This window comes from Cavia porcellus, unplaced genomic scaffold, assembly GCF_034190915.1.
Source record: "Cavia porcellus strain 051 isolate PalLab524CR breed Dunkin Hartley unplaced genomic scaffold, mCavPor4.1 scaffold_15, whole genome shotgun sequence".
NCBI classification, from domain to species: domain Eukaryota; kingdom Metazoa; phylum Chordata; class Mammalia; order Rodentia; family Caviidae; genus Cavia; species Cavia porcellus.
In genome coordinates, this window is record NW_026947498.1 from 67,389,240 (window position 1) to 67,402,759 (window position 13,520).

General features: G+C 44.0%; 1 protein-coding gene across 2 annotated transcripts in view; it reads right to left on the reverse strand.

Annotated features, from left to right (window-relative positions):
• Polq (DNA polymerase theta) overlaps positions 1–4,404 on the reverse strand; it is a 147,428-nt gene extending 143,024 nt beyond the window's left edge. The window contains exons 1-3 of one of the 2 annotated variants that reach the window (XM_023564894.2): positions 3,987–4,404; positions 2,814–2,993; positions 666–796 (exon numbers count right to left, since the gene is read on the reverse strand). In XM_023564894.2, coding sequence (XP_023420662.1) covers positions 666–796; positions 2,814–2,993; positions 3,987–4,143 — 468 coding nt within the window. In that variant the 5' untranslated portion in view covers positions 4,144–4,404. Of the gene's footprint in view, positions 1–665; positions 797–2,813; positions 2,994–3,980 lie in introns of both variants that reach the window. The other variant, XM_063225057.1, reaches the window with a different exon arrangement.
• Positions 4,405–13,520: the final 9,116 nt, after the last annotated feature.

The window sequence follows — 13,520 nt, forward strand, 5'->3', positions numbered from 1 at the left end:
TAGTAAATGTATTGCACTTGGCGAAGCACTATTTGTGATAATGCCTTAAAAACTAGTTAGTATCATATCAAAGACTTGCACTACTTCTTTTTGCAAGATAAGAGAGGTACATGCCACAGATCTGGAACTTTGCCTAAACACCAATGGCTCTTGTCTGTCAGCCCCTAGACATTCCCAGTGGCCCTCAAACAAATGAGATGCACTTCCTCAGACATGCGCTCCTCGCCATACTAGACCTCCAGTTCAATTCAAACACTGATTCTTCATTTTCAGGGTATAAAATGGAATGCTAATAGGGTATAAATTCAAACAAACAATTCAAACACTGATTCTTCATTTTCAGGGTATAAAATGCTATATAATGCTAATTAACTATTCTTTTTGCTTCCTAAGAAAACATTTATGAATTCTGACACACAAAAATTTTTTTCAATAGTAGTCAATAATCACTTGTGTGACTTTATAGCCCTTTGTCTTTCATATAACAATTAATTAAAGTTTTCCTCTGTAAATCTTTAAACACTTTTATTAGTCAACTTTTAAAGGTAGAAGAGGTACAGTAAAAAAAACTGTGCTTTTTGCCTGCTTTTATAAATTCTATTTCAAATAAATACAGCTAACGATGTCAATAATGGTTCTTCTACTATTTCAAACTTAGTAATTACCTGGAGATAGTATTTCTTCTCTTTAGCCACAGAAACAAAGGGAAGAATAAACAAGGCTTTCTTCTGCGTTTCCAAAACACGCTTTAAAATGAGTAATTCTGCTACAAGGGTCTTCCCAGCACTTGTAGGAGCTAAAATATGAATATTCAACAGGTTAGGGCTGAAGATGTAGCTCAGGGGTAGAGCACTTACGTAGCATACACAAAGCCCTGGGTTTAAATACCAGCACCACACACACAAAAAAATGATAAACACAGTTAAATTTAAAACAAGTAATATCTGGTACTCTGCATTAATAAATGTTTCATACATATTCAGTATTGCAGAGCTTACAGTTATACTATCACTAAGGTCCCAACTAGCATTTGAAAGCTTTACACTCTGAAAGACCTGTGACTTTAAACCAGCTTTCTAAAATACTTCCTCATCAAGAGTAAAAAAAAAAAAAAAAAAAAAAAAAAATCTTTTTATCAGCAATAAATGAACCAATATTATTGAGTATCTAGCTTATACCTAACAATCTCCCCTGCCAAAGTAAAAAAGACTCTTTCATTTACGGAATGATTAAAATCCTGCTGTGAGGAGGATAAACAACTTTAACATATTGTGATCGGAAATATGATAGAAACTGAAGAAGGGCAGCTGTAAGGAAGCTTGTAGAAAAGAAATAGAACTTATGACAGGAAAGGTAAAAGGGAAGAGGAAAAAATGCAAAGCACACACAGAAGTCCAGAGGATATCCCGGACCACTCAGATGACAGTAAAGAATTTACTAAGCCTGGATATAAAATATTCCAGGAGTGGTAGAAGACATGAGAAAGGCATGTGAGGAAGTTTTAGAATCCTACTAGGAAAGTAGTTGCCTGTACTATCCTAAAAACAACAGAGAATGATTGATGAGTTGTTCAAAAGAGAGTGACAAGATCAGATTGGTACTTTTATAAGGCACTTTGGCTGAGAGAGTAGAGGAAACACAGAGGGAAAAGATAAACCAGTTATGAGACTACTGCCTAATCTAAAAAGAAAAATGATTAAATGCTGCACCCAGCTATGGACATAAGAACAAAAGGTAGCCAAAAGTATTCACAATCAAGAGATTTCAGAGAAGCAGACACAGGACTTGGTGGGTACTTCTGTGAACTCAGGGCCAGAGATATGAGTGATACCCAAGTTCTGATTTGTGACTGCATTCGACCACAGCGACTAAGGTCAGCATTTAGGAGTACAGCCTTCCTGTGTGACAAAAACTGTTCTGACCTCTCATACATAAGACATAATGGAATCCTAAATACTGCCAGTGTTTTCCTCGCCCAATTTACACTTCATAATTTGCAAAGTTATATAAGCAGTAAGTGATAAGACTTTCAAATTCAATGCCAGTCTAACTCCACAGACTGAATTATGACTGGTGCCACGTTCACTCTAATTCTTTTTTGTAATTATAGAAAAAAAATCCTGGTGACTCACAATTTCAGAAAACACTGAAACAAAGAAATTGCATCTTAACAAATGACTAGTCTAAACCCAGTGTAGCAAACAGAGACCAAAAATTGTGTATATCAAAGTTTTCCTAGAACACTCACATTAATCTTCTATAAAACATATATTTGTTGCTCCAACCAGTCAATTTATAAACATATAGTGCATAATATTCACACCCTGAAAGCAACTGAGATCAAATGGGAAAACAGCAAATTCACATATTCCATCACACACACTGTGAGACACACGCCTGCAGAGCAGGCAGAACTGCTTACTTTATAAATTATAAAAATCCTTGCTTTCCCTCCCACCTCAGCCTCAGAGTGCAATATTCCTAATTTGAAGATGCAGATGTAGGCCAGATGTGGTGGCTCAGGTCTGCATTCCCAGCACTCTAGAAGGCTAAGGCAGGAGAAACACTGTGAGCTCCAGGCCACCTTAGGGCACAAAGTGAGTCTAAACTGCAGAGTGAAACCCTTTCTCAAAAAGACAAATAAATAAATAAGCAGATGATGACTCTACAATGCTAATGGATATCTGAAGACTTTATTGATAAAGTCTTGTCTCATCCACCATAAAAAAACCCTCAACTAATTCAACAGAATTATCATTTACACAGATAACATCTTTAAAATAGTAGACAATTAGTGTGCATACACTGAGTACCTGAATAAACTAAATTCTTTCCTTCCAAGACCTGTCCAAGCAGAAGGCATTCTGCCTGCCATTCGAACATCTGTTTTACACCAAAACTGTGATATTTCTGCTGAACTGCTTTAGGAAGTCCCCAATTTGCCAATAACAGCTTGTCTATTTGGTCATCAGGAACTGTTTGCTTGCAGAGTCCTTAAATGAAAAAAGAAACAATGGTTTAATTTAGTTCAGACATATAACTTGGGTAGTTAGCCCTGCACTGTGTGTTAGAATTGCTGTAAGAATGAAGCTATGTAAAGCTCACTCTGCACGCACGAAGCTCTTGGGAAATGGTCTTTGTATACTAAGGTAATACTAAAATATTGGATAGAATTATTTTTTCTTGAGACAGGCAATTGGCCTGGAATACAGCCAGGCCTTAAACTTCCGATGAGTCCAGGCAGCCCTGGAACTCCGGGGTAATCTTTCTGCCTCAGCCTCCCAAGTGCTGTGGTTACCGGCCTGCACTACCAGGCCCTGCTCCCATACACTATTTTAAACTTCTTTAAAGCCCCCAAACAACCCAATGCAAGGCACTTGGGAATTCCAAGAGCCTGGGGATATTAGGGATGGAGGTTTCCGGTGGGAGATAGGGAAGCAGTAGGGCGGTCTCTATCTCAGTAGCTGCATGGCTGCACTAAATAAAGACCTGGCCCCAAAGCAACTAAAGTTGGGCTAAACACCCCTACGTCAAAACTCAGACTATCTCTCACGGAAATTTAATCTTACTGGCGACCAATCTGAGAAAACCTTAGGATCCTGACCAGCCGGCGCCCTGGCACTATCAGGGGAAAACCCGCTTCAGGCAGAAAGCCTTTTCCCTAAGGATCCGAGCACCAGGCCGGTAGCCCGCCTGGAATCCACTACTCCAGAGGGTGAAGCGCGATGCTCCGGGCTCGCCTGAGCCACGAAATTACACGAGCCTGACTTACAGAAGAGACGCTGTCTCGAAAAGAACAAAAACTAAACCCGAAGAACGCAGATGCTAGCTAAACTACCACCACGCGCGGTCACCGAAAACACGCCTAAGGCTGACCCGCGGGCGGCCCGCAGGGGGGCGCCACGCTCCAGTCACAGACAAGGAGCACAGAGCCACGGCTCGGCCCGGCACGCAGGCGAGCACGGCGCCCCAGGAAGCACCTGCACCTGCGGCCTTCAGGCTGCGGCCCAGGCCCGGGGGCGGACTCAGCACCGGCCCCCAGGGGCGCCTCGGGCTGACACCGCTGTCACTGCCGCTTCCCGGGAACCAGTCCGAGTCCGACGCTGAATGCCGCCGATTCCCACCGCGGCGCGGAACATTCATTGCAAGCCCTTGTCGGTTGTCTAGGGCAAAACATAGTCCCGGCGCCCTCCGACTTGGGAGAACTCTGGCCTAGTGACAGATGTCACCACCAACTTCCCGCCGCACTTCAAATTCGGTCCTCCCAGCCCGCCCCGGAACCATGGAGTTCTCCGAGGCAAGAGTAACCTGATGAAGATCATAGAGTGCAGACAGGGCAGAGCGGCGCGTGTAGGGGCCAGACTTCCGGGTTCCAGCCTATGCCCTGGTGAATATGACAGTGAAGCCGGGCCTCGGTGGAAGGAGAAAAACATCAGGATCCACATCCATAACCAGAGCGGCCCTTAGTGTTTCTTCTCTTTTTGTCCGTTTCTGGTCAAAAGAAGTGGATTGTATTCCAGGTTGCATGTGTATAACCGTATACGAGAAAACGGGATTTGTAACACAGAATAAATTTCCTTTGTTTTCTAGTGTACGATGGTAAGGCAAGGACTAGTTGTGCACGATTGCTGTTTTAGCCACCAGCCGCCAGGAATACGTGATTGGAAGTAGGGAATCCACAGGTGACATAACCTTTAGAAAGTTGCATGAATGCTGCAAGGAAGGGAATTTAACTGTGTCTGAAGGGTCATTGTAGGCCAAGAGCTTATTCACTGTTCTGTGGTCTACCTTTTGACAAAGTAGAAGTAACAAATTGTGGACATTCCACCAAGCCGATTAAGTAGGTGACAAGGTCGCCTGATGAGGTCAGGCAGGGCTCTAAAGCGCTAGATGAATAAAAAGGTCAGTAGTCAAATAAATCACTCTAAACCAGACTTGGTGGCCTAGGCCTGTAATCCCAGTACTCTTTGAAGACTAAGATGGGAGGATTGAAAATTCGAATCCACCTGGAGAATTTAGGGAGACTGTGTCGAAATTTTTTTAAAAGGGAAAAGAAAAGGAAAAAAGAAAAGATGGATAAAATGACGGTTAAGTTTTGTGAATAAAAAAGAGAAGAGAGCTTGGGAGGGAGGAGAATTGGAATAAGGAGTTACAGAGAGGAATGATGTATAGGTACAAATTCTGTATGATCATCATGATCAATATGTACCTCTAAATTAGACCAATAAGAATAAGAGCAAAAAGATTTTTAAAGCATAGGAATAGCTCAGTACAAAAGCCCTTGATTTGGTATAAATAAATAGTAAAAATACTCTCTGATTCAAATTTGGAAAATAGCACTGGAACATCAATATTTTGGAGAAAACTATTTTCAAAAAATATAAATGAATGTACAATATTCCAAAAGGCCACAAGATGGAGACTACCCTATGAAACAAACACTTCCTAAATAGGCATTTATTTCACTATGCAGTTCAACCTAGTCTTGAATTCATTTTGCCATGCTGGTTAGCCTCGAACTCACAGCAGTCCTCCTGCCTCAGCCTCCAGAGTGCTGTGATGATCTGTGAACACCACACCCAGCCTTATGCAACAACTATTAACTGACCATTTGCTGTACAGATATAATTGAAAAATACGGGGGGGGGGTGTAAATGTTTAAACGCTTACTACAACAAAAGACACATTGGATGCTGGATGGGGTTGCAGATGCCTGTAACCTCAGCACTTAGGAGACGGAGGTAGGACTGCCACAAGTTCCAGCTCAGCGTGGACTACATGGCAACCCCTTGTCTCAAAAACAAACGCAAACCAAAAGACATATTGTCATTAATCCTTGCTGAGTACTCCTCCTTGCTTCAAACATTATCCCTTTATTCTTGCCACTTTGTGAAGTAGGTCTGGAAGACCTTGTTCCTGAATGTATTAGTTGCACTGCAGTGTTTGCCTCAATATTCCAAATCACTCAAAACATTTACTTTTCACAGTCATTTTTACTTTGGGGAAGAGCCAGAAATCTATGAGGCCAGATTACATAAACAAAGTGGAATTCAGTTTGAACAACTTTGATCCTGAGTTTACTAACTTAATAACTTTAATCCTGAGTTTACTAATTAACCTGTCTAGCTCAGTCCAGATGACAATGATGTTGTGAGGAAGATGGATGGACATGAATTTGCAGGGTTTGAGTATATCAATCACCTTTGCATGTAGGACGAATGAGTCTGGTCCTCATCTTTCAGCGAAGCATTGTTTACATTGCTATTGAATGCATAGGAAATCTTGTTACCAGTTTGAATTCTATTAACAATATCATAATTGTCTAGAAGTTAATTTTAATTTCCTTTTTGCAGTTTCATTTAGATGTTATACTTGATTCTTATAGTATATGCTAGAGAATACTGGAATTTTTTGTTGATAAAGTTACAGTTTATGATATGTCTTAAATAACGATGAGACAATTGCTTATTAGCCAAATTCGTTAATGCATTCCATTGGTGAAAGGAGACAGATGCCTAATACTTTTTCTTCTTCGTTCCTATACAGGAAAATAATCAGCCATTTAAGTAGAATACCTTAACTATGCTTGTTTCTTCCAAACTACATTACCTATACATTAGGACCCAAGTTTATGTAGTCATCAGGGATATCCAAGAAAATAACAACAACTTTGAACAAATCTGCAGAAAACACACATTATGATTTTATCTCCTTAATTAAGCTTTTTTATTTAATAAGATAACACCTGAAATACATAGTAGAATTGATTTCAGCAGCCTAAGATATTATACTGTAAATATACAATCTACTATTTAAGTGGAGCATAAAAGAATACCTTGAACACACTGTTTCTCAAAATAAGGTCCAAAAGCCCAAAAGAATTCTAATGTGAACTCAGTAATAAATAAACATTTTATACAAATTCCCTATGTGATTTTTGTACAATCTGAAATGTCCAAAGGCAAACAGCAACGCTTAACAGTAAGATCATTAACATATATCTAACATGTGAGAATTCTCTATAAGTTTATGTGTGAATACTTTTGTTCTAAAACAAGTTCCAGGCATTAACAGAACCATACATACCTTGCCAATGAACACATGAGCATGTATAGACACTTTCCTTTGATGTATCTATTACTTTCAAATTTAGTTATTTAAAGAAATGAAAATATATGACTCCAAGCTTTGGAAAAGTTACACTTCTAATGAAATGAGGCATTCAAAAAAAGATAAAAAGATAAGTTATTAAATGCTTGCATATTTTAAATCTTTCTCAATTTAAAACCAGATAACTTACCTAAAATTAAGCTTTACTAAGATCATAACATTGTAACTTATTTAAATGATGATGGTTACTTTTCAAGTCTGCATAGAAATGGTACTAAAATAGGGAAATGCTCTATATCTGGCAACTCCTTTCTAACTACTAATTTTAATAAAAATAGTTTGAAGAACTGTGGCCCTGAAATGAATTGCACTATGTACTGCCTGTGTTATAGCACCTGTTTTTGTGCCATTCCGAGAGATCAAGGCTGGCCAGTAAAACAGCACCAGCTTCCAAGACAGGAAGTGACAAGGGCTGGGGCTTTAAGGGTACAGAGAATATGGGTGGGCAGATGTGTGGTACCCGGGGGCAGACAGAGTGACCACAGAGTCAGGCCAGAAACAGAAGGCTCCTTCACCCCACAGCACCCTCCGACTACACAGGACACTCTTCATGCACCCAGAAGAGCCCCATGAAGCAGATGATGGAAGCAATTTGTGCCCATTTCTCAGGCATCTCACCTTCCCATTGCTAACCCCCGTGGGAACAAGTGTGGCGACAGGAACTCTGGCTGACCCTCGATCTATCACTTGGCTTCTTAAGCCAGTTTCCTCCTCAGTCCAAAGCAAAGGTCAGGTGCGCCTGTTTCCTCCAGTCCTAATGCCTAAGAAGCAAACAGGAAACCTCAGCATCCTAGAAGCCTTCTATGGGACTCAGCTCTCACTCGAGCCTTATAATTCCTTCATCTTGTTTCATTAAGCATAAAATTAGAAAGAAGCAAATCCCGGCATATTCTACGCAGCACGAAGAAAACAAGCCAAGAAATAAGAACTTCCTCAAAAATCTCAAAACAAGCAGACATACATGGGCGGGAGCTCATTATGTGGCAAAGTTGTCAGCCAGGTTCCAGCACAAGAATTCTAGACCCTGGAACCAAGCAGCCCCGCCCTGGGCTCTCCCGTGGGACAGTGCCTGTCCTCGCTTCCCCTCATCGTGGCAGCTTACCCTTATCACTCCAGTCCCTGAATTTCCTGCCATCATTTAACCCTCTTAATTCAGTCTGCAGCAAAGCATTTGGAAACTGCGTGTTGTCCCTGGTTCCTAATTACTTCACACCTGTTAGCTGCTTCCCCACACAGATGCCAAGAATTCTGTTTTATAATCCTCCACAGAGCTAGCTGAACAGTAGATACCAAATTATGTTTGTTGGCTGATTTACATATCATTCTATAGACACAGAGGCCACTATGCAATAGTAATAACTATTCCTTGTTTTATGGCCCTGTTGTGTTCATATATTCATTCAATTTTTACAGCCAGCTTCATGGTCAGAGCAGAAAACTGAAGTCAGTTCACACAAGTTCGATACCAGGCCCAAGAACACGGGGCCTATACATGAAAGGATGGCTCTGAGCCCAAGACTAGCACCAGCTATCCTGTGCTGCCCCCTGCCAGGATCTGAATAACAGTGGCTCTGTAACAGAAACTCTTGATCTCTGAGAACAAAACAGATCAACACATCCTCATCTATGAAGGCCTGAAATTGATAGTGGTTGGCCCCTCAAAGACTATGAGAAATATGTTGTAAGGGCTGGATGAAGAAATCAGATGTGAAGCCCAGAGCCAGGAAGAAACCTCAAGAAGTGTACCTGAAAGAAGAGGAAATCCTCCCATATCCTCTTCTTTTGTCCCCAAGGGACTCCCTGTCCCCAGAGGGCTTAGCACTCCAGACTCAAGGGGAGAGAATGGAACAGGGTGGGCAGAGGAGGGGGAGGGGAGACAGAAGAGCCAACTGTGGGGGATGGGATGACACTAGGAAATTTGGGGAGCTGAATCTACACAGAAGTTCCCAAACTCTCTAATGGGGTGCCCACTGTGAGCATTCCCTCACAGATACCAAGTGACAGTGAACAGGAGGGCCATCAAAAGAAGATCCTGTGAATATCCAGAAGTCCAGCTTCCCCAATACCCCAACTTCAAACAAGGAGTGATTCTTGCGGGCCCTGCTCTGCCCCAGGCTAGATGAGCTGGCTGCCCCAGTTAACTGCGCATCCCGAGTACATGTGCGGAGGCAGAAGGGATGTGCCTGCCCACCTGTGGCAAAAATGCCAAGGTCCAGCCACCCTCGGCATGTTCTAAGAGCTGTATTTGCTCAACCTGCCGGCTTCTAACTACCAGGAGCATCTGCAGCCAACACTCAAGAAGGAAAAAGGATGGTGGTCTGCAGAGTAGCAGCTGACAGCTCACAGGGCAGGGTGCTGGCCAGCATTTCACCCCTGCTCACCTGTGGGACAGGAGGCTGGAGGAGAGAAGGAATGGCTGGGTGCTCACGGCTGTGACACTGCTCTATCTGTGCTCAGGGTTACTCCTCATGGTCCCCTGATTCTACACCTCACCACGATCTCCAAAAGAAACCCCAGAATAAGTGTCTGAATACAGGCTTTCCAGGCCAGTAGCCATGCCTTGTGTCCTCTGCAGGGACCCTTCATTTTATGAATGACAATGACTCAACACTCAATCTGAGCAAGGACAATATCTCCAATTGGGAAGGGTTATTGCTCTCTAAATTTGCCACATTTGCAGAAAGGATAAGACACAAACCCTGCAAGAGTGCACAGTCTCCCAATCTGTGTATGTTGGTTTCAGTTGAGCAGGATGGGTGGCCTTACAAGTGGCCTTTGTGAATATTTCCAGAATATCACAAATGTGGGATACCACACTCATGCTGCTCATCTCATATTTTTAGGAAAAAAAGTTCAAGTGTTATTTCCACAGGAAACAAGTCCACAGTGACAGCAATGCATTGACACTCTTAACCCCCCAAACTGGAGACCTCCCCAGTCTCCCCCAGGACACTCCGTAACCATAGGCCATAGGCCCAGCAAAGCCTCAGTCTCCTCTGCACCACCCAGGCCAGTGACCTCCTCCCAACTCCTCCCCATCCACAGGGTGACTAGAATTCCTGCCTGAGATGACTGCACAGTATCCTGTTCCAGCAGCAGGTGGGTCTCCTGGACCTCACCAGCAAAATCTGGGCCTAGTTTGCTCCATACCTGATCATTAAGATCTGGCTCCTATGACAACGGTTTCCACCAAATGGCCCAGCAAACCTCACACAAAGCACAACTCCCAGGCACCAGCTGTCCTGCTCCTCAGCTGGCCAGTTACCACTACCACACAGAAGAAACTGAACAAATTTTTCACCAGGGGTCAGTTTTCCAGGCTCACCACTAGTGGTGTATGAAGACCAATGTCTTTTCAGGCCACCAGGACTGATGGACAGCCCGGTCCATTCTGGTGAGAAGCTCCAGTGCATGTCCCCAAAGTACCCACCACCTGACTCAGTATCCAGCTTCCAACTACTCCCACTCAGAACCATTTTCTCAGGCTCCTACCTGCCCTGCCTCCACATTCTAGGCCTGCCCTGAGGCCAGGGGAGAAAGAGATGACCTCTCCCTAGGCACAGGAGGGTGGGCACATTCCATGCTGGTCTAGAGCACTGTGGTGTAAGGACCGCAGTCCCTGCAGTTCCAGGGACAGGCAGAGACTAAGGCAGAGACCACAGAAGAAATAAACGACAGAGGTCAAGAATTTATGAAAAAAGAAACAGCACAGCAGAAACAAAAGTCACAGAAACAAAAATGATTCTGTTGGAACCCAAAATGCCTTTTAGAATACCAATAAAATTACCAGAACCATCCAGACTTGCTCCGCAGACTTATACTGTGGATAGGATACTGCGGACGTGTGTGGACGTGTTGCCCTAAATGTCCTCTCAAACCCCCATTTGGAAACAGCTTCGGGACGAATTATGCATTCTGACAAAAAGGATGACAGCAGGCCTTGGAAGGAAGAAGCAGTTCTAGAATTCGGAAGGGTAGGGGTAAAAAGGGCTGGCGAAAACCAGTGCCCTGAGCCTGCATCTACTCACTGCCTGGGCGGCGGGCGGGCAGGGGGGTTACCCACCCCAACCCACTCCCTGGATCACAACAGCCAATTTTATGCCCATAGGTCCCAGTGGAGCTGGGTATTCCTTCGGCAGACCCGTGATACAGAAGCCCCCGCCCCGCGCCCCTCACACCCCAACACTGAAAAATGCCTGCAAACTCTCTTCCCGACAGTACATCTTCATCTGCAACACCACTACCTAGCAACCCCGACCTTTGGGTCTCCAGGGGCTTAGATCCCTACACCCAGGGGAAGGGCTCCACCTCAACCGGAAGGGCGCGGGTTTCTTTGAAATCAGTTCACCCAAAACTTTGCAAACGCAGTGGCCCGTGAAGCGGGTCCTCCACAAAGGCACCCAGCTAACGCCCAAGAGGCAGAGCAGGGCTCGAGCTCGGGCTGGCTGCACCGCGCCCCGCAAAGTAGCCTCCGGGATCGCACCCCCGCAGCGGGGCGCACCTCCCGGCGGCGCTGGGGCGCGGACTGTGCGAGCACCCCGCGTCCTCCTGCAGGGGGCGCAGGCAGGGAGCCCAGCCAGAGTAGCCTCCTCCGGGTGAACGCATCGCCCAGCCCGAGGCACCCGCTTCGGAGGATTCCCACAGAGGTGACCGCGGCGCCCACTCCACGCTCCTCTGCTTCCCCAGGAATCCCGGACTGCCCGCACGCCCGGGCTCGCCCCCAGGGCCCCGCACGGCAGGCAGGACAGAGCTCACTCATTCAGAGTAGCATGTGTTGGGCTTATGTGTAAGACTTTGTAGAACACTTAAATCTACTGCTTTAAAGAGTCTAGAAGAATAAAAATAAGATTTTACGTGAAAAAAATCTAATGGCAAGTAACACTACCCTGTATACTACGACTAATCATTTATAGATACTTTATCTCCCTCTCCAACTTCTTACCATCCCTCCAAACATGCTGTAAACTTTGTTCTAGAAGGATGTTGGTGACCTAGGAAAGGCAGTGGCAAGGGAAAGCAGGCGTGATGATTAGCACAGCAAAGCCCGCATTTAGGGACAAAGTGATCACATGTGAACCACGGCTGAAAGATCTACCTGTTGTACAGAGCAGACAGGACATGTAAGCAGTAAGACCTCTGACTTCCATACATTTGTAAACTCACGAGAAACTGTAGCCTGTTGCTGTCACCTGCAAGAAAATCTTTCTTTGCAAACCGGAAAGTGGGGGATATGAATAAGGCACATATGTGTATGGGGAATTCTTTGTGTGGAAGAACTGTAGACTAGGACTAGGATCTTCTGAATCAACCTTTTGATTTGCATTGAAGGTTTTCTCAAGCTCAGAGAATGACTTTAGTTCCTAAGGTTGACAGTGTGATACCCATGAGAGAAAACCCACCCACCTGATTGTTCTGAGGACTGAGAAAAGATACATAGGATACTTGAGACATCCTACTGGAGACATGCCCAGTAAAGGGTGCCTATTTTTGTCTGGACTATCAATGACTCAATCATGACATGCCATACTCAATTGTGCAGCCCCTGGTGAGGTAGGATTCTTTTTATTTTTCTGTGGTTCCTCATTGTTGGTGACCACTACCGATGGCTCTTTATTCAGAAGCAGGGTGGAGTGACAATGAGCTGAGACCCAGGGTTCCAGGTGAAGGTGGTCTTGATGGGTGGTGTGGGAGAAGAGGCACCACCCAGGGGCTCCCACACAGGAGTGTGGTGGACAGCAAAAGTGCTCCACACTGGAGAATCCCAAAGAGATGAGACGGGAAAAGCTGACATTCAGACCCACAGCACTTGTGGATATCCTGATAGGTTTTCATTTACTTTTTAACAATTCAAATTTACTGCTGCTTATTGATTTCATAACTTACTTCAATGGAGTGGAAGAATACACAGAAAGAGTACACTAACTTTTCTGACTTCAAGATGCTTGTTTGATCAGTTTAGTTCTCAAGTTAAAAACAAAACAGGTTGAAGTGACATTCTGCTGCAGAAAATATTCCTCTGTGAGCTAAGTTGTCCTGGATAACTACTACTACAATATGAGATGATGAACTAAACCTCAGGAACTGTCATTACTTTACACAGTGCTTAACATACAAGGGTTGATCAAATTATACGAGTATTGAAAGTCTTAAAAATTTATTATAGTAGAAGACACATTGGCATGAATACCTCTCAAAAATACTCCCCCTTGCCTTGAACACACCTCACTATTCTGGCCACTTTCTGAGGCATCTCTGTAAGTGATCTTTTGTGAATATCATTATAAAGTGTGACAGAAATCCAGTGAGTATTGCCAAGTGCCATCCAATGGCAAGGCAAGCTGGTAAAAATA